This window comes from Leopardus geoffroyi, chromosome C2 (assembly GCF_018350155.1).
Source record: "Leopardus geoffroyi isolate Oge1 chromosome C2, O.geoffroyi_Oge1_pat1.0, whole genome shotgun sequence".
Taxonomy (NCBI): Eukaryota; Metazoa; Chordata; class Mammalia; order Carnivora; family Felidae; genus Leopardus; species Leopardus geoffroyi.
The window spans coordinates 140,162,906-140,184,819 of NC_059333.1; the positions used below are offsets into that span (position 1 = coordinate 140,162,906).

General features: G+C 36.7%; 1 protein-coding gene across 6 annotated transcripts in view; it reads left to right on the forward strand.

Moving 5' to 3' along the window:
- The window catches only part of UBE2E2 (ubiquitin conjugating enzyme E2 E2), a 372,155-nt gene that overhangs the window by 303,362 nt on the left and 46,879 nt on the right, over nt 1-21,914 (forward strand). For all 6 annotated transcript variants that reach the window (XM_045436291.1, XM_045436289.1, XM_045436293.1 and 3 more), the window contains one exon: nt 20,778-20,925. In XM_045436291.1, coding sequence (XP_045292247.1) covers nt 20,778-20,925 — 148 coding nt within the window. The remainder of the gene's footprint in view (nt 1-20,777; nt 20,926-21,914) is intronic.

The following is a 21,914-nucleotide window of genomic DNA, read 5'->3' on the forward strand; positions in this document are numbered from 1 at the left end:
TCATTCAGAAAGCACTATATCATTACATGTTAGCCTGCTCTCCTCCATCTTGTGAAAATTACATGCTTTGAGACTAAATGTAGGTCATTCTCTTTTCCTGAACAGTTTGTATTATTTCTTTTAATCTATAGTTTGACCTGTGTAAGATCTTGATGTTCTTCATCTGACCAGTGTGTAAACTAGCTTTATAGGTTACCTGCAGCTTGGATAAGCATGTCTTCTGTGTCTCCATTTCATTTAAGTCATTGATAAAATGTTGAAAAAGATAGACTAATCACACATTACCCTACTAAAGAGCTTTTTTGTGCCTACTTGATGTATTTGGTCACTCAGCAAAATCTGCTAAAATTTACCTACCGAGCTTATTGCACATCTACCAAACTAAGTTATCATCCAGCCTGGAATTCTCCCTCTCGCCCACAAGGATAAAGTCAAAGTGAGGCTTTTTAGCACAGTTTGCCTTTGTACTCTACTGTTGACAGTCTCATTGGTCATAAATTATACTTCCCTACATAAATAGAAGTCAAATTTATAACTGCCAGGCTACTGTGTTTATTTTGGCACTGAGCCAGTACCATTGACAATAATAAAGGAAGAAGACTTTGAAGAGTTTTGATTGTATATATTCCTGACCAGAATAGGAAGAAGCTGTTAATGGGTATGAACAAAGAATGATGCGGTCACCTCAGAGATATAACTGGTTGGCACAGCACTTGGCATTCAAAGAGAATCTGCGTATGACCCTCAATTTATGCCTTGACTTAATAAGTTTTTTTAACAACTTTCAAAAGACCTCATCATAAACTATGCAGGAGTTCAAATGTGTCTGCTTTATTCCCTTAATTTGTAATTATAATAGCCACGTTGAGAAGGAAATAGAGTGACCCATGGCACAGTTTGTTTTTGGTATATCCATGCTTAATCCCATTGATCATCACATCATTTTCTCAATACTAACAAATCTTCTGTTTAATAATCCTTTCTAGAGATTTGTTTAAAACTACATTATTCTCCTTGTTAACAAAAAAAATAAAATTTAATAGAATTGAATAGAATTGAAAACTGTGCCTTCACTCTACCATTTGTTACAATTCACTTTTATCTACTCCAAGGAGTGATTCCCTTTCTTCATTTGCTACATAATTGCTTGGATAAGCCTTCTTTTCTTTAGTTGCTTTTGTTTTCTTTCGTTGTTTTGTTTTGTTTTGTTTTGTTTTGTTGGTGATGTTCTTTTACTAGATATGTCTAAATCCGTGAATTGATTGTAATGGTAGGATTTTATGAGAATTAAACGTTAAAGCCAGGAGATAGTACCTTCCCTGGAATAAACGAGACCCAGCCTTAGCCCTCATGAAACTTACAGACCAGTGGTGGGGACAGACATACCAGTAATGGCACCAAAGGTAACAATCCAGTGGGAACGTTGGAGAACGAGCTCTTGAAAGATGGCAGAGTTCCCCCCACAGTGAAAAGAAGCTGTTTTTCTGACAAAACGAATAGCACACACAGAAGACTGCACATGTGTGACCTTTTCAGGGCAGTGTGGTCCATGGAGGACCAGGATAGGCAGATGTGCCACCTTAAAGGATTTATCCTGCAAGCAATAAACAGGTGAACATATTTGCGTGCTGGACAGATCACCCTTGAAGCAATATGGTGCGTGGTGGTGGAAAGAAGAGACCAAAGAGAAATACTGTCGTGAAGGAGACTGTTGTAATAATTTCATCCAGTAATGATGAATGCCTGAACTAAAGTAGTGACAAGGAGAATGAAGAGATAAGAGAAATCGAGGAGGTAGTGTCTACTCATACATTTCTCTCATGTCAGTTCTTTACATTTCTTGCAGGATGCATTAATATCCCTGTGTATTTTTTCTGAAGATCTAAGCTTTTGTGCACAATCATTGCTATGAAGCTGAGAGTATATGAAGTCAGTAACTGCAGATCAGTATGTCATGACACAGCAAGAATTTTTGATGTAGACATATTTGAAGTTCACTCTCTTCTTCTTGGTGAGCAATTCAGGAAAATAAAAGGGAAAAAAAGATAATCATCAAACCCTTGTTACCCCAATCCTTCAGAATTCAGTTTGTGCCTACCTCTTCTCTGATACTTCCTGGGATTCTTCCCAGCCAGACATCGTCTGTTCTATCTGAACCCTAGAGCCCTGTGTCCTCTCATAGGACATTTATTTCTTCATAGTTCTCTCTATGATCCTTTTCTCTCTCTGGTAGATGGTCGGGCATGTGAGGGTCAGGACCTGACTTCTGCATCTGGGCTTCGTCTCCCACCCATTAGCCTTATGCTTCTCAATTCCACCCAGTGCTTTGAAGGGAGTACAGAGTCAATGAATATTTGTTGAATAAATAAAAATTTATCCTTTGTGTTCTTTGTTCTAAATCAAACTTTTTTTTTTTTATAATTTGCAGCAAACATTCCTCAGAATGTTCCTCAGACCAGTATTTATACTTTTGTATCTTCCCTAGAACCTAATGTAGACTGTTTAGACTTCAGGCATCAATAAATACCTTCTTGGTTTATTATTTTAGATTTGATTATTTTGAAATTTTTGACGGTAAGGACAAAGAAGAAAGAAATAAAATTCATGGCATATTCACGGATGCATCTTCTCGGAAAAAGATTCTCAGCTACTAGGTTGTATTTACTTGTATAAGTGCTCACTCAGGTGAGTTGACTTATATTTGAGCAAGTTTGGCAGACCTGCAAGGGGGACTGGTAACTGTCCAAAATAGTTGACTGTAATCACTATTAAAAAAAAAACAAAAAACACCATCTAGTCATGTCAGGCATACTCCTGAGATTAAATATCCTAAAATATCCAAATCAAATTAAAATTTAAATACAAATCAAGTACAAAATCAGTAAATACATTCAGAGAAAACTTCTCTTCTTCCCCACTTACTCCTGCTCCTGTTTGGGGGTTGAGGAGAAACAAGCATTTGATAGTTGAAGGCTTTTTATAGAGAATTGCTGTTTATTTATCCACTCAATAAATATATATCCACGCCCCATTTAGATGTGTGGCAGTACTGGATATCATGGCTATTGCAAAGAATCTCCCACATGCCTCACCCTCAGACACCCTTCAGTCTAGGTAGGAAGAAAGAAATATACATACACACGCAAGGGTAGGCTTAAACGTAAGAGATTTAGAAAAAGGAGTGAGTACTATGATTGGAAATGGCAAGGAAATGCTTCGTAAAAAAAACTATCCATGAAAGATGGATAGCATTTCCATATGTAAAAGAAAATATCAAGTTATCAAGATGTAGGATGGCAGAACTTGAAGTGTGGAAAAAGCAAGCTCGTTCTACCAAGCATGTCCTAAGCATAGTAATCTATTACATATATGGAACTTGAATTTAGAGAAACATCACATCTAGAACAGTATACTTGGGTCTCATTTGAAACTTTTATAATAGCAAAAATCTCAGCATTAACAGTTAGTGAATATTTTCCTTGTCGGTTTGAATTGTTTTATAAAAATTTGAAAGGGGGGCGCCTGGGTGGCGCAGTCGGTTAAGCGTCCGACTTCAGCCAGGTCACGATCTCGCGGTCCGTGAGTTCGAGCCCTGCGTCAGGCTCTGGGCTGACGGCTCAGAGCCTGGAGCCTGTTTCCGATTCTGTGTCTCCCTCTCTCTCTGCCCCTCCCCCGTTCATGCTCTGTCTCTCTCTGTCCCAAAAATAAATAAACATTGAAAAAAAAAATTTGAAAGGAATAATGTAAAACTAAATGAGCTAGGAAGTATTTCCTCACAAAGGCACACACACGTACATACCCAACATTTTGGAATACTATTATCAGACAGACTGGGAATAGCAGGGGAAATTTTCCTAAAGGAAATACTGTTTAGTCCATAATAGATGATAAGTGTCAATAAGGAGAAAAGACAATGTAGGTTTATCAAGGTATAGAATACCAGTGTTTTGAGGTGGAAGCTTTCCCTCTTCATCAGAAACGAACACCATCTCTTGCTGGGAATTGTCTGGCCAACACCCTATACTCCCTGTAAAACACACGTGCGTATACATACACACAGACTCACACATGTAGAAAGACACGTTTGCAATTGTAAGATATTCTTATTAATGAGAGATAAGAATGTTAAATTAAAAAGAAGTAACCAGATTAATTTTTCTCAAAAGTATACTTCTTTGTATCGTTTTACTCCCCAAAAAAGATGCTGATGTTGGCATGCGTGCTTTGAAACCTGAAATGTAGGTGGGCGTTCAGAGACCTTTGTATCCTGTCAATGCCAACACATTGCTACACCACCACATCTCAAGACCCAAGATTTATGAGCAACTTTTCTTTTCCTCAAACGACTGTGTGAAGCAACAAGTGCAGGCAAAAGTGTTAGAGTACATCATTTATTTATGAATATTATATATACTATATTCTTATTATATTCTTACATTTTAGAATATAATATATATTTTAATATTTATATGTGTGATAAATATTGTGTGTATATGTGTGCATATATATAAATAAATATAAATCAGGGCAAAAGCATTAAGTCTGCTCTTAAAAATATTCCAAAACATCTTCTTAACACAGTACATAAAACTTCATTTGTGAGATTAGTTAAGTCAAAGTGCATTATCACCATGAACCAAATCCGTGAGACAAATTGTTGAAGGGGAGCTCCATTTCATCTTCCTCAGTTACTGTTAGAGGAAAGAAAAGCTTAATAACTATAGCAACAGTATGTTATATCAGCAGTATCTGTAAGCAATAGTATATTTGTTCCTCCACTAAGCTAGGTATAAAGTAAGCAAATGTGTATTTTTTTTTAACGTTTATTTATTTTTGAGACAGAGAGAGACAGAGCGTGAACAGGGGAGGGGCAGAGAGAGAGGGAGACACAGAATCGGAAACAGGCTCCAGGCTCTGAGCTGTCAGCACAGAGCCCGACGCGGGGCTCGAACTCACGGACCGTGAGATCATGACCTGAGCCGAAGTCGGACGCTTAACCGACCAAGCCACCCAGGCACCCCAGCAAATGTGTATTTTTAACAATCAGCAGTGTTCAATAAAATGCTATTCCTCCACTATAATATCAAACTGAAGAATTAAAAATTTTTCACAGGGGTAGGGGGGTGGGGCCTGGGTGGCTCAGTCAGTTGAGTGTCCGACTTCAGATCATGTCAAGATCTCACAGTTTGTGAGACATAGAGCCTATTTTGGGTCCTCTGTCCCCCTCTCTGCACCTCCCCCACTTGCTGTCTTTCTCTCAAAAATAAACATTTAGAAAAAAAATTCCTTTGATTGTGAAAATGTACTAATAATTAGAAATTTGGATAAAATGTTCAGTTTATTCATATATCTTCTATTCTTAACATCTTTCATGAATTTTTATGCTCCGTGAAGAATACAGTTACTCCTAACCAGACCAAAAATATTCCATAATGTGACCATAAAGTAGTGATACACATTTTAAGTACACACCTGAGAAATGAATGTTACTAATTTTTATATTTTATGACGTCCAAGGTCACACCATCTATATGTTAAGAGTTTTGGGGCCTCTGAATACATATGTCTTTGAACACCTTAAAACTGGTCAATGCAATGGTCAGCATAACCACTTACATTAGTTCCTACCTCAAACAAGAGGTTGATGTCTTTTTCCTTTATATGTCACGAAATAATTCTGACCAAAAAAAGGACAAAAGTAATGAAAAACTGACTAGGTTAGGTCTTTGAAGAAAAGTGTATTATTCTAATATTGTCAGGATAAAAATAGGTGAATATTCTTATGAGGGGGAAAAAAGGCAGTTTGTTAGTCATTTTGTTTATTTACTTTTGAGAGAAAGGCAGAGCATGAGCAGGGGAGGGGCAGAGAGAGAGGGAGACACAGAATCTGAAGCAGGCTCCAGGCTCCGAGCTGTCAGCACAAGGCCCGACGTGGGGCTCGAATCATGAACCATGAGATCATGACCTGAGTCAAAGTTGGACGCTCAACCAACTGAGCCACCCAGACACCCCTCTGTTTTCTACTTTGACGGATCTATGAAATATTCTTAATCCCAACTCTGCAATCAATATTTGAGATTCATAATCTCTACTGACAAAAATATTAATTACAAGACTTTGGAAGTTGCCCCACAGCAAAATTTGAATAACAAAAAAACACATATCCCTTTATAAACTTTATACATAGTTCAGTTATTCTCCCCTACTGCCCCCCCCCCACAATGTCACTGTAAACTTGTTAGAACATCAGAAGTTTTCAGTTGGTTGTCATTTTTTTTCTTTTTTAAATTTTTTTTAACGTTTATTTATTTTTGAGACAGAGAGCATGAACAGGGGAGGGTCAGAGAAAGAGGGAGACACAGAATCTGAAACAGGCTCCAGGCTCTGAGCTGTCAGCCCAGAGCCTGATGCGGGGCTCAAACTCACGGACCATGAGATCATGACCTGAGCCGAAGTTGGACGCTTTGGTTAACCGACTGAGCCACCCAGGCACCCCTTTTTAAAATTTTTAATGTTTATTTACTTTTGAGAGAGAGAGACAGAGAGACAGAGTGTGAGCACAGGAGGGACAGGGAGAGTGGGAGACACAGAACCTGAAGCAGGCTCCAGGCTCCAAACTGTCGGCACAGAGCCCAATGTGGGGGCTCCAGCTCATGAACTGTGAGGTCATGACCTGAGCCAAAGTCTGACACTTAACCGACTGAGCCACCCAGGCACCCCGGTTGTCATTTTTAATTATGGTATGTATGGCCTCTTTTCAAATGTAAATATTCTATATTTTTCCAGTTCATCTGTTTACTGAACAAATACGTTGACATCCTACTCTCCCCTATAGTGGATAAAAATCAGTATCAGATAAAATCCTTGTTCTTAAGAACTCTGTATAAATTTGTTCCCTTTATAAATAAATATTCATTGCCAGCTTGTCAACAAAAATTCATTTCTAAAATCTTTATTTAGCTATATGTACAGCTATCAGTTTTGTAAAATGAAGTTGGCACTATTTATTTAAACAGAGTCATGTATGGTGCCATTGTTTGCTTTTAAAAGGTAGTATTTGTTGTTATACCACAGCAATCAATTTTCTACCGCACAAAATTGAATGTTACAGATTATAGGGAAAAGCAAAAAGCAGCTCAGAGTTTTTACGATACTACTTCAGATTTTTTTTTTTTTTTTTTTTTTTTTTTTTAGGGTTAAGAGATTCACGCAGCAGGAATAAATCATTGGGAATGGGAGTGTATTTTTTCCACACAATTTTGAATCATACCTATTTGACATTTCTTTCTCCTTGTTTCTATCAGATGCATTTTCACAAAGCCTTAGGGAAAACTAGCCTCTGAGTATTTTTAGGGTAGTAGTCCTACAGAGAATACTGGAAGGAAAAAGGTAAGCCCAGAACAATAGGCTTCAGAAGCTCTGAGATGTGAATGAAGCAAGATAACCTAGAAGGTGGAAATAGAGACTAAAGAAATAATGTTCAAAATCACAGAATGGTAGCAGAGATTAGATTGTAGACAAGTGAAGAATGGGAGAGGAAAAGAAGGAAAGAAATTCCCTGGGATAATAGAAAAAGGAAATTTTAAAAGGAAAACAAACCCATGTTGTTATCATGAGATAAAAATAAAATTTTAAAAATCCCTTTGAATATCAAATACTCCTTCAGCAAAACTAACTAGTAATTCTTGAATACTTTACTGGACGACAAAAAGATACATTAGCAGTAGTTCTTGGCATGAGGTAAAAGTCTTTGTACCTCTTTTTTGTGATGAGGAGGGAAATAAATATCCTTCCGTATAAGGATACCTCAATCCAAAGAATCACTCAAGGTAAGAGTGGTTACCTTGGACTATTCTATTATATATTTACCATTTACCTTTTCCAAGGGGTGAGGGCCACAGTCAGAAATGGTTCTTTGGCCATTTCTGGTTGTTCTTTGCCTGCAGCATTTGGTCCCTCCTTTCCTACACACCTGCTTCATATTGTGGTTTGAATTGCCCATCTTTTCTCCATTTCCCCTCTCTTTCTATTTTTGTTTGTTTCACCTCTATTCATTTATCTCTTGGTTCGATCAGCTCTTACATGTACAAAAAAAAGCTTCCACTGTATGGATCATAGAAAAGCCATTTTGTGAACTTAGGAATACGTAGTGTCATCACCCATAAAGGATTCATTCCATGCTTGAGGGTTTAGTTTAAGAAGGAATGCTATATAACAACCCTGTTATAAATTCCTAAATACCCCTTTCATCACTGCACTCTTATGATCGAAAACTACAGAATAACAGACCAGCTCCTTTAGCATTCAACACCCACTCCTTCATTCTGTCAGTCTGACCTCAGCCTTATTTTACTTTTTAAGTAAACTACCTGGTTAGCTATCTGTCAATAGTATACAGTATCATGAGTATCAGATTAGTTCATCATATCTCTTCTCCACAGATGTTTAAAGATTCTTTACTAGGATAGCAGCACCTGGGTGGCTCAGTAAGTTGAGCGTCCGACTTTGGCTCAGGTCATGATCTCACAGTTCGTGAGTTTCAGCCCTTCATAGGGCTTGCTGCTGTCAGCACAGAGCCTGCTTCAGATCCTTCTCTCTCTGCCCCTCCCCTGCTTGCACTCTCTCTCTCCCTCTCCCTCTCTCTCTCTCTCTCTCTCTCTCTCAAAATAAATATTTTTTTAAAAAGATTCTTCACTAGGATATTCTACATGCTGAGATTTTTTTAATTATTCAGAGATTAGATAAATCTTAAGTGACGATTTTCAAGTCATTAAAATATTACTTGTTTATTTTTTTTTTAAACTGACTTGATTTTTCTTGCCTTCAGTAATCTTAGCAATGACAGGTCATTTGGCATAAGAACGATAATAATAGTGAATATCATTAAACATTTTTTTCTCTTTGCTAAACTTTATATGAATTCTCATTTTACCAGACTCGATTTGAAAAAGCTACTAAATCCCTATATCGTTACCTTTTCTGTTGCCTCCAACTGTTGAGACCTAGAAATCATATAAATTTCTTTATTCTCTTCCCGTTTCCTTTCCTGTAGTTTTCAAAAAACTCTGTGGGGCTGTGGGTTGTTTCCCTGTGTGTGTTGGTTTGTTTTTATTTCCTTCCTCATAACATTTTTTATGTATTTATTTTGAGAGAGAGAGATAGAGTGTGTGTGTGTGTGTGCACGAGCTGGGGGAGGGACAAAGAGACGTAGAGAGAGAATCCCAAGTAGCTTTGCACTGTCAACGAAGAGCGCCACACAGGGCTTGATCTCACGAACTGTAAGATCATGATATGAGCTGAAACAGAGAGTCGAAGGCTTAACTGACTGAACCACCCAGGCACCCCTATATAACTTCTCTATTTGCTATTGAAATTGCTTCAACTGTGCACATTTGAATTCCTCTGAACTTGTGTGTCGGTTTCTTTATCCATAAATGAGAATAATAACCATATCTACCTCACGGGGTGATTGTGAAGATTAAGTTATGTAGTAAGCAGATCACTTAGAGCAGTGCTCAGCACGTAAACATTGCATAATCGTCCACCGTTCTTAATTTTTATTATTTTTTTGGTTACACTTCTGTGTTATACATGCTGTATTTTCTTATTTCATGGTGTAAACGTAGAGAAACCAGTACCTTTCCCTCTCTGGTATACATGCAAAGTTTAGAAACTTTTGTGGTATTTGTGAACACTACCACATTCAAAGAATGTCTCTTTTGTGTGTCATATAGCACTCACTGAGAGAGTGGGCATTAAGCCAACTCTATAATTGCTGTTAATTTACTGTATCATTAACAGAATTAGTCATTGTTTCATTTTACTGTGTGTTAAAATATAGTTTACTTCAACACTGTTGCCTGTATGAAAAATCAAATTGTCATTTCCAGCTAGTTATGATGAATACTTTGTATTGTGTGGTATGTATATTGAATTATTAATCTCTTAAATAAATAACTGCCACTTCGTATGTCTACAAACATAAAATGTATTACTTCTTTCCCAAAGGATAAAGGAAGCCTGTATATTATTTCCATTTTACATTTAGGAAACCTGTAAATATGCTACATTTTATATAATCGCTTTGGGTAGTGTGAGACCTATAAAAAATGTAAATAAAATAAAAAGGAGGGCATTCTCCTTATGTTTATGTTTATGTCACTGCCTCTAATTTAATAGAAAGTGTCATATGGTTGGCCATTTATTATCCATTAATCCATTAAGTATCTCAGCTGTTGTGCTTCGTAATTAATTGTCGTTATGTATGAGACACTTTTGCAGTTATAAAGCAGAAATGAATCATCTTGTCTTAGAAATGTGGGTTCATTGGACATCTGTTAAATTATGTTTTCTCTATGCAATACTAATTAATAAGTAAGTGTTGTTGGATCAACATAGCCCCACATAATAGTTTTAAGTTCACTGTTCAAGAGCAGCTGTTCTAGTATCTGATGGGGGTGGGGGTTGGAGGGTGATGCGTCTGGTGGAAATATTAAAGTCAGAGAGCTTTGGGTTTCGGTTTTGATGGACCCTCAGGCATTGATTGATTGCCCATTGTGTGTATGCTCAATGAATGAAGATAATGGGAATTGCTTAAGTGATATTTTGTGTACATGGTTAAGTTTAGATACCAGATCATTTCTTCCTCAATTGTTGGGGATTCAGCAGTATTTTAATCCATATGTGATTATGTTACTGGAGAAATTGTCCAAGCCCTGAAAACCCATTTGTAGAAAAGTCATACAGCCAGCTTTAAGAAAAAAAAACTTAATTGTTTTAAAGTACCATGTTGCTTTTTTAAATAGCCTTTAAGGGGCACCTGTGTGGCTCAGTTGGTTAAGCGTCTGACTTTTGGTTTCAGCTCAGGTCATGATCCTCACAGTTTGTGAGTTCGAGCCCCACATCGGGCTCTGTGTTGACAGTGTGGAACCTGCTTGGGATTCTCTCTCTCTCCCTCTCTCTCTGCCCTTCCCTGACTCGCTCTGTCTCCCTCTCTCAAAAATGAATTTAAAAATTAAATAAATAGCCTTTGAGAGACTGTTAAAATACAAGCCTTCAGATGGTAAAATTGTACTCCTAGGAATGTGCCATTCCTCGAAGCTTTGTTAAACTTGTTTATTTTGTTTTCTTTCTTTTTTAACTGACTGGGGAAGAAAACCTGTATATGCATGCCACACAAGCATTGGTTGATCTGGTTTCAAGCTACTGTGTCTTTAATAGTATTTTGTTCAAAATAAAGTAATTGAGACATCATCTATAAGAGATTTTTATAAAAATTTAAGTATAAATCAGCTCTTCCTAAGGGATGAGTCTATAGGGCCTTATATTTTGGCATATGTGATACAATCTGTTCTCAAACTAGTGTTGTCCTTGAGGCCCATGAAGAAGCAAATGCAGAACGTTCTACAGACCAAGGCCCACAGAACTTCTAACAGGAAAATAATGTGCAGTGAGGATGAGTTCATACTCAGATTAAAATCCACTCTATGATACGATGCTACCCTAAAGGAGAATCAGCTGAAGTACCATTTCTAAAACTGGAGGCAGTAGAACAAGTCAAAAAAGAGATGAGATAGTCATCTAAAGAGAAAAAGAATAGAAAATATAATGAGAGAACAAGTCACTAATAAAAAAGAGCACACAAATTTGAAAAAAACTAAATTGAACCTCATTCAATATAGATACGTTCCTGAAACATTCTATATAAATTGAATTTTTATAAGTTAGATAAGAAGGAATCTAATTATTGGTTCCTAATCAAGTCATACCAAGTATCCTCCCCTTGCAGGGCTTGGGTGTAATCAGGTGCTGCACGGTCAGAAAGGGCCCTGGGGATTGAGTGTGATGCTCCCATCTTCTAAGAGATTTACTTCTCACGAGAGGGGACATTTTCTAGTTGTGTGCTTTTCTACATCTGTACTTACAAGGAACTGAGAAAGACTTAAAATTTAAATACCTCTACTGTAAATATCTTTCATTCTTCATCATTTAAATAGTATTTGAAATCTTAAAAAAAAAAAAAAAAAAAAAAAAAAAAAAAGAGCTCTAGCCTGCAGTCAAATGTAGCATGCTACCCAGCCTCATTCACAGCAGGGTGAGCGTCATCTTTCCACTTGATGGTTTCTAAGTAACATTTAATTTTAATTCCTTTACTGTCACTCAGGATAGGAGAAACATATTTCCAGGGTTGTTGTTTTTTAATTTGGGAAGGGGTTTTGTTGTGTTCTACTAATGTGTATTTCTTAGAGTTTCTTTAAGATTTGTGATTCCCCTCACTTATAATGAGTTTTTCCAGTTTTTATTTTGTCTTAGGATGTGTTAATTGTTGGTGCAGTGCTCTTAAGTCCATTTTAAGAGCACTTGAAATTTCAACAAGTATGGTAGTACTGACATTTTTAAAATGTGTATTAACAACCTATTCATATAAACTAGTTTCATAGTGAGCTTAGAGCCAAGATCCATTTGAATGATGTTAACCCTGCTATTTTTGGACTTTTGTTACATGATTCACTGATTTATGGCACAGGAGCTCCAAATATTTCCTCTCTGGGTCTCCATGGAAAAGTATTTTTAAGAGGAGTGTATTTCTCACTGAGCTCATACTTCCTCAGTAAAATCACCGTGTCATGTATCTCCTGATGAGAAGTTTTTTGAAAAATGTAAGCTATGTGAAAAATAGAGGTTGTTACTGAAATATTATTTTAAATGATCATTTTTATTATCATTTATCAGCTTTCCAGCCTGGAGGTATTTCTTTACTTTAAAACATTTTCCTAAATTATGTCTTGAATCAATTTGGCAGAAATAATTTATTAAAATATTTTCTTCTTTGTCTATACTCATGCCCTACGTGATTTCTCTCCCTTTACAAAAATACTTTTTGTCTCTGTGTGAAATGTTGTCCATACTCTAGAGCAAGGGAGTGGTATAAAGAAAACACATCTAAAACTCCGGCGATAGGGCAATTATTATGTGAACACCTGCATTCTGAAATTGCCCTGTAAAGGCGGGAGACATGAAGAGGGGAAAGGAGACTGGCACTGCTTGAATCCCTGCTGAGTGCCAAGTGTGGTGTTAGAACTTCTCGGGTGCTTCAGTCTTCACAGCCACAGTGGGTATAGCTAGTATTTTTCCCATTTTAAGATGAGGAAACTGAATCTCAAACAGGCTAATTTGAGATTCATCCAAAGTCAGAATTCCAGCTCAAGTTCAGCTAGCTCCCAAAACCACATATTCATCTCATGATATAACTCTTGGATCTTGGAACTAGAGTGGGCCTTAGAAATAATCTAATTTAAGTCTCATTTTGTCAGGATATAGGGGCTCAAAGTAGCAAAGTAGCTTCCCATAGATCATTCACTACTTAGTAGCATTGTTTTATGCTGTAGTCAACATAAAAAATTGTGTTAATTCTTTCTAAAATTACTTTTTAAGGAGTGATCCTGTGAAGTATAGAAATAGTGCAGCTGCATTTACCTTTTAAGATAAAGTAATAATGCAACAGAAATATACTTACATGTTGTATTGTTTCCTGTTGCTGTTATAACAGGTTAACGCAAATTTGGTGGCTTAAAACAATGTGAATTTCCTGTCCTTCAGTTCTGGATGTCAGCAAACTAAAACCAAGGTGTCAGCGGGGTTGCGTTCCTTTTTGAGGCTTTAAGGGGAAATTTATTTCATTGCCTTTTCTGTCTTCTTGAGGCCGACTACGTTCCTTGGATCATGGCCCCATCACTCTGACTCCTTGACATCCCCTACTGATCTTCCTGCTTCCCTCTTGTAAAGCCCCTGTGATTATATCCAGCCCACCCATATAATCACCCCATCTCAAGAGCCTTAACTTAATCACACCTGCAAAGTCCCTTTTACCATATAAGAACATATTCACAGGTTCCAGGGATTGAGATGTGGACATCTTTAGAGGAATAGGCCAGTATCCTGTCCACCACACACATACACACCTACCTGCCTCTGTGTGCATTTAGATATCACACATAAATTAAAACACTTCTTGAAGCACCTGGGTGGCTCAGTGGGTTGAGTGTCCAACTCTTGGTTTCGGCTCGGGTCATGATGTCATGGTTCATGGGTTCAAGCTCTGCATCAGGCTCTGTGCTGACAATGCGGAAACTGCTTGGGATTCTCTCTTTCCTTCTCTCTCTGCTCCTCCCACGCTCTCTCTCTCTCAAAATAAGTAAATAAACTTAAAAAAAATTAAAACGCTCTTGTCCAGAGTCATCTTGGAATTAGACATTCTGGACAAATAAGTTTTCGGTATCACTATAACCAAATCGTTTTAAAATTTTCCTTAATATATGGAAAATGTTCTGAAATGTACTGTCTTCCCAGCCTTTGAAAACAGTATTCTCAATATAATTTTACCTCTCCTTGATGAATGATAGCTATCATTATAAACATCAGTATTGAACTATGCTTCCAAAACAGCAATAAATGCAAATGCAGGTGTAGGTTATGTGATACACAGAACTCATTGAGAATTAAGCCCTGCAGTAGAGCTGGAAATTCCTTTATGGTCATTTTTTTATCATTTGTTTTTTTGTCAGAAGGGTGAAGTGAAGGATGTACTGTTGTCCAGCCCCCTGAACAAGATAACATGATGGGCTTTCTATAAAATTGAGTCAGTTACGAGCAGCCTTCTGTAGGATGAGGGTGGGAGATGAGTGCTTTCTTAGACTCTAAAAATCGTCTAACATGTGCACATCCCTTGATATTTGTCAATATTCAAAATATCATTTTTTATTTCTGCATCACTAATGTCTAAAAGGACTGCAGACAATTCTTTATCAGTTTGCATGTGTTCTTGTCTCTCATTTCCCTTGGTTTTGTTGATAGGGTCTGGAAGACAATGCTGACTGTTTCAAGAACTGTCATTAGCAAGGTTTTGCCTTGATTATGGAACACTTTTGCTGATCTGACCAGGCCACATATTTTTAAATTTTCTTTATTTAAATAGGCAATAACAATAATAAAAATGTTTATGTTGGAGTACCTGGCACGTATTGAGTACTTACTAAATATTTATTATTTTTTATTATTGGTTTAACCTATATGAAATCTTTTCTGAACTAATATTTTAATCTATAGGACAATTTAGTAAAGTAACATTTGGGTACAAAAATATTAAAAATATATCCTGCTTTCTCAGGTTATTCTCCACAGTTTTCCAGCTTTCAGTCTACTGTAAGTTATGGTTCTAAAATCTTCTTGTATCTAAAGAACAATAAGATGTTACAACCCCTCAGAAAGATACTTGTCTCTTTGAGCACTAGCCAGTGATTTGTTAGCATTTGTTCAGCAAACAATGGACTCTTGCTATGTGCCAAGCACTGCACTGGACATCAGTTGAAAGAAGAGACTTTCATGGGTAATTCCCGGTTTGATGAGGAGGTCCAGGAGGTCCTGTGGCAAGTGTGGTAGCAGAAGTAGGAGTGTGATAAGGGAACCCAGAAGAAGTTATTGTTTACTTTACAATAGGTAAATATGTAACACTTCTTAAAACTCTGGGATCATCAGTTTTTTTATCCAATTCAAATAGTGGTATTTGTGAAAAATAAACTCAAAATAGAATAAAAACACAAATGCGAGACCTGAAACTGTAAAACTCGTAGATAAAGACCCAAATGTGAGACCCCAAACCATAAAACTCCTAGAAGAGAACACAGCAGTAATTCCATTGACATTGGCTGCAGCAACGTTTTTCTAGATACGTCTCCTAAGGCAAGGGAAAATAAACTGTTGGGACTACACCAAAATAAAAAGCTTTTGCACAACAAAGGAAACCATCAACCAACAAAAAGGCAGCCTACTGAATGGGAGAAGATATTTGCAAATGATATATCTCATAAAGGGTTAATATCCAAAATGTATAAAGAATGTATATAACTCAACACCAAAACAAAGCAGAAAACACAGTCTGATTAAAATATGGGCCGAGGACCTGAGTAGACACTTTTCCTAAAGAAGCATACAGGTGGCAAGATGCTCAGCATCACTAATCATCAGCCACTGTGGAAAACAGTATGGAAGTTCCTCCAAAAATTAAAAATAGAAATACTTATGATTTAGTAATAACTACTGGGTATTAACCCAAAGAAAATGAAAGCACTAATTTGAAAAAATATATGCAACCCAAGTGTCCATTAATAGATGAATGGATAAAGGAGATGCGATGTATATATACATACACACACACACACACACACACACACACACACATAGATACACACAATAGAATATTAACCATTAAAAAAAGGATACAATCTTGCATTTGCAGCAACATGGATGGACCTGGAGGCTATTATGCTTAGTGAAGGAAGTCAGACCAAGAAAGACCAATATCATATGATTTCACTTACATGCACAATCTAAACAAATAAATGAATAAACAAAAGGCAGAATCAGACCTATAAATACAGAGAATAGACTGATTGATGGTTAACAGAGGAAAGGGGTTGGGGGACAGGCAAAATGGGTGAAGGGGAGTGGGAGATCCAGGCTTCCACCTGTGGAGTGAATAAGTCACCTGGGAGTGGGAGTCACAGGCTTCCACCTGTGGAGTGAAAAAAAAAAAAAAAAAAAAAAAAAGTGAAAAAGTGCTCAACATCATTAGCAATTAGGGAAATGCAAATTAAAACCACAATGGTACCACTTCACCTAATCAGAATGACTGAAATAAAGCATCGTGCACTAAATGCTGGCCAGGATGCTGAGAAACTGGATCACACTGCTGGTAAGAATGTAAGATGGTTCAACTGCCCTGGAAAAAAGTATGGCAGTTTCTTATAAAACTAAATACGAGCTTACCATATAACCCAACGATCACACTCTGGGCATCTTGTCTCAGAGAAATGAAAACTTAACATTCACACAAATACACACACACATGTTCATGACAGCTTTGCTTGTGATAGCTGAAAACTGGAAACAATCCATTTGTCCATCAGTAGATAAATGGCTCAACAAACTGATACATCATACCATGGAATACTACCCCGCAATATGAAGGAACAAACTATTGATACACGCAACAACTTAGATGGATCTCATGGGAGATGTGTGAGTAACAAGAGCCAATTTCAAAAAGTTACATCCTATATGATACCACTTATATGACATTCTTGAATGACAAAATCACAGAGATGAGGAACAGAGTAGTGGCTGTCAAGAATTAAGGAAGGAAAGGGTTTGGAAAGTGACCTTTAAATGGTAGCACAAAGAGTGTTTGTGAAGGAACTGTTCTGTATCTTGGCTGTGATGGTGGTCATACAGATCTACATGTGATAAAATTGCATAAAAACACGTGTACATGAGTGCATATAAAACTGATGATAAATGGAAAAGGTCAATGGACTGGAAAAGGTCAATGGACTGTATCAGTGTGAGTTTCCTGTGATGTGATATTACAGTTATGCAGGATGTTACCATTGGGGAAAAGTGGATGAGGAACATAGTGTGATCCATTGGTATTGTTTTGTGTGGTTTTTTTTTTAATGTTTATTTACTTTTTGAGAGAGAGTCAGAGCATGAGCAGGGGAGGGGCACAGAGAGAGAGAGAGAGAGAGAGAGAGAGAGAGACAGAATCCGAAGCAGGCTCCAGGCTCTGCCCTATCCACACAGAGCCTCAAACTCAGGACCATGAGATCATGATGTAAGCTGAAGTTGGACGCTTAACTGACTGAGCCACCCAGGGGCCCCAGTCAGTATTGTTTCTTACAACCTAGTGTGAATCTATAATAATCTCAAAATTAAAAGTTAAAAAAAAAAAAACAGAGGCATTGAGGCTGACTAGGAGAGCGTGAGCTTTTAGGTCAACAAAGCTGTGTTTAAATTCTGGCTCCCCCACTTACGACTGTGCAACTACATGCCAGGCCTTTAACCCTTCTGGGCCTTCATTTATTCTTTTCCTCCAGTTTTATTGAGATATAATTAAATTTAGCACTGTATTTATTTTAGGTGCACAGCATAATGATTTGATATATGTATGTACTGCAAAATGATTACCACAATAAATTTAGTTAACATCCCTCACCTCACAGAATTACAGTTTCTTTATTTTAAAAGTGGCTACAATAATACTACTTACCTCTTTGTGTTATTTTGAGGATTAACTGGCTCGGAATAGCCAGTCAGTATCTGATAGGTTTTTAAAACATTGTATATAAAAGCCACTCATCATTTACATTGGATCATAAAAATATTCTGTATTTTCATCTAGCACTTAAGGGGATACGCCTCTGCAGAATTTTATTATTACCAGGTATTCTCTATTTCATTCAATTCTGCTCATGTCTTTATTTCTTTCTACTTTTATGAGATTAACTCTGTTCTTTTTCCTTCCTTAAACACTTACTAAATGTCTTTCTTCCTTTCTAATTTGTGTATTTGAAACTATAGATTTCCCTTTGATAACTGTTTTAGCCAAATCACACAGTTTGTATTGACAGTCCAACATTTCATTGTCATTTAGTTATAAATGTAACTTATTTTTTTTTGATCCAAGAATTATTTGAAAAATGTGCTTTTCAGTTTCCTAAACATTTGATAGGGGATCTTTATGGTCTTAATACTTCTTAGAGATATGTTAAGCTTCCTTTGTGGCTTAGCATGTGATCAGTATTTATAAATGTTTCTTATATGCTTGGAAAAGAATATATATTCTTTGTTGAGTGTGGAATTTTATCTTCAATCCCTTGATTTTTTTAAATTGTTTTCATATTTTCAACATCCTTACTACATTTTCTTTCATCTGCGTGACCTCAGTTCCTGCAGCGAAATGTCCCTCTGATTGTAGACGTCTCATTTTTTCTCCTTACGATTCTGCTGAGTTTCACTTCTTATATTTTTGGGTGTCTTGTTAGGTACAGCAGATCCAGAATTGTTACGTTTTTCTGATGAATTGTTCATTTTATCCTAATGCATTGATTATCTTTCTGCATTTTACCTTAAACATATATTTGATCTGATAGTAATATAGCCATTTAGGCTCTCTTTCGGTTGGTGTTTGCATAGTTTATGTGCTGAGGATTTAGAATTCTCAGGGGATACATTTTTCTCCCCACCAGAGCCCAAGTGTCTTTGCTGTGTCTCCCAGAAGGCATTATCTTTTCAAGTCCATCCACTCACTAAAAGACTAGCTGCCCAAGTGTTCTAATCTATGTAAGGGCTCTCAATCCCAACCTCTTGCCACATGCAGACCTTAGGTTTCACCTTTTTCCATGAGGGCATCAAAACCCAAGCCTCCATTTTAATCTAGACTGGGTACTGTCCTTCACCCCCTCCCCCTTACCCAAGTCCTGCCCCTGGCAACGACACTGTCAGCTCATGTGCTTACTGTAATTTTGGGCTTTCAGTTCTGGCCTCTGGGGATTTCTGTGAAAATTCAGCTATGTATTTTTTTAAATGTTACTTGCATTTTCTTCAGCACTGGTAGGTGTTTGGAATGTGTTTGTGTGGAAGGGATGTCAAGGTTATCTATAAGGTCCAGCATATTACTAAGACAGTTCTTATTAGGAATACTGATCTAGCCTGAAAATGGTACTGTGTTGTCTAATAATTACAGAATACTGGATCTGTCCTTTCTGAGTCTTGATATTATATGAATTAAGTAAATGTGATGTTTGAGCAGATGCTGGATACCCTGGGAGGTAGCAACACATACAGAAATCTGCCACGTAGTTTTTGGTTCAGAGCCATTTTTAATTTAGGGGATCAAAAGATTGGTCTTTAAAACACTAAGGGTTTTTTTTTTTTATATTTCAACTTATAAATTTGAGAACGTTTATAAACATGATATTAATGAATAACATTAAGATCTTATTGTTACTTACATAAGACTTTTAGAAAACAGAGTTTTACCAGAGTTACAAAACTGATTTACACTTAGCTTTTTAATTAAGTTCTTGAAAAATGTTATAAACATGTTTCAAAATTATACCTAAACGATGTGCAGTGGTGATGTAGCTATTATAGGGAAGAGAGACTACACTAATATTACATTAAAATATAGAATTTAAGGAGAAAAAGATTCATAAATTGTAACTAATACAGTTTTTTATAAACTAGGTATATTATTTACATGCATGCCTAATTTGTGTTTTTAAACCATGACAGAAAAGAATATTTATGTCCTTTTTATAGTGTTCCCATGCTATTTTGAACTTTAAAATACACAAAATCCTTAAAACAACTGGACTCCAACAAGTTTCTTTTGAAATTTTTATTTTTGAAATTTATTTTTTCTTTGAAATGTTACTTTTATTTTAGAGAGAGAGAGCAGGCATGCATGAGTGGGGGAGAGGGGCAGAGGGAGAGAGAGAATCTGAAGCAGGCTCCACACTCAGCACAGAGCCCGACGTGAGGCTCGATTCCATGACCCTGGGATCATGACCTGAGCCGAAATCAAGAGTCCTATGCTCAATTGACTGAGCCACCCAGGCACCCCTTTGAATGTTTTTAGAAGCCACAGCTAGTTTTTCTCTTACGAACATTCCTACACTTATACCACGAGCAAATTCAGTCCCCAGAACACTAGCTAATCGATAGGACTCTTCATCAAAAGCAAAAGGATATTTTTTTGCTGTTGGGGGTTATTTAGTTCTCTGTGCCCAGAATAACAAGTTCTAAAATAACGATTTTGTTTCTTGATGCTTCTCAGGTGCCTAAGGAATAATTAAGTATATGGTTCTACCAGTGACCCTTGGATTATTTTGTCTAATAAAAAGTATGTCTATTTATAATAACATTACATTTTCTTCTAGGTTACTTTCCGGACAAGAATCTATCACTGTAATATTAACAGCCAGGGCGTCATCTGTCTGGACATCCTAAAGGACAACTGGAGTCCAGCCCTAACCATTTCTAAAGTTCTCCTCTCCATCTGCTCACTTCTTACCGATTGCAACCCTGGTAAGAGACTTAATCCAATATTGAATTCAAGTCTATTAAAGACTTCAATGTCAGACCTTAGGAAATTGTTTACTTTACTACCACCACCACCACTGTAACTACTGTTATTACTATTGATTTTAAATTTCCATAATATCTAACTGCTTTCTTTTTAAATTGGGTCTTCTCATTAGTCTTTTTGAGACCTATTATTTGCCGAGAAGGAAAAAGCACAATGTGATAAAAATTAATGAAAAATCATTTTGGATAGGGAAGTGCTTTTACAGAATGCATTACATTCTGCTGGCAAATAATAATAAAAATTCAAATTGAATAGCTTAATCTTTAATTAGATGCCTACCAGAAGATGTTAATTTGAGAAATGTGGGCTATTAAAATCTGATAACAACCAAGCAGCACCACGCAGACATGACCTTGTTGGCATTTTAATAACCATGCGTCCTTTCAAGCTAATAGAACAAAAAAGCTGAATGGTCCTCAACTAGGAAATACAACTTCCCAGGAAAACTAAAAAGAGTTTATGACGAAGCCTTTGTGGCTTGCTGGTGTGCTTAATGCTGGAAGTTTTTACTTTCTGTGTCGCCGCAGATGTATGATTATGTGTTTGACCAACTCCTTTTAACTAACAGACAAACCCAACTGCCAAATTTTTACATATCTGGGTTTATTTTGGAAACTACAAAAATCTAAAGTAGCTACAGAGTTTTCATTTATGTTTTTAATGAGAAATTCTTCTTTGAGTATTTAATTAGTAGTGTTAATATTTTATAAGATTCTATCTTCCACATTCAGGAATAAACTTTATTCACTAGATAATGGAAGTTTTAGACAAGAGAGAAATGACAAAGGGGAATCAGGGTCTCTCTTAAGCTCCTGTCTGGTTTATAAAACATGAAGAATTTACAATCTGTTCAATTTTTAAAACTCTTAAAAATAAGGATATATAAAAATACTTCCACCAAAAGAAACATAAAATATAATTATGCAAG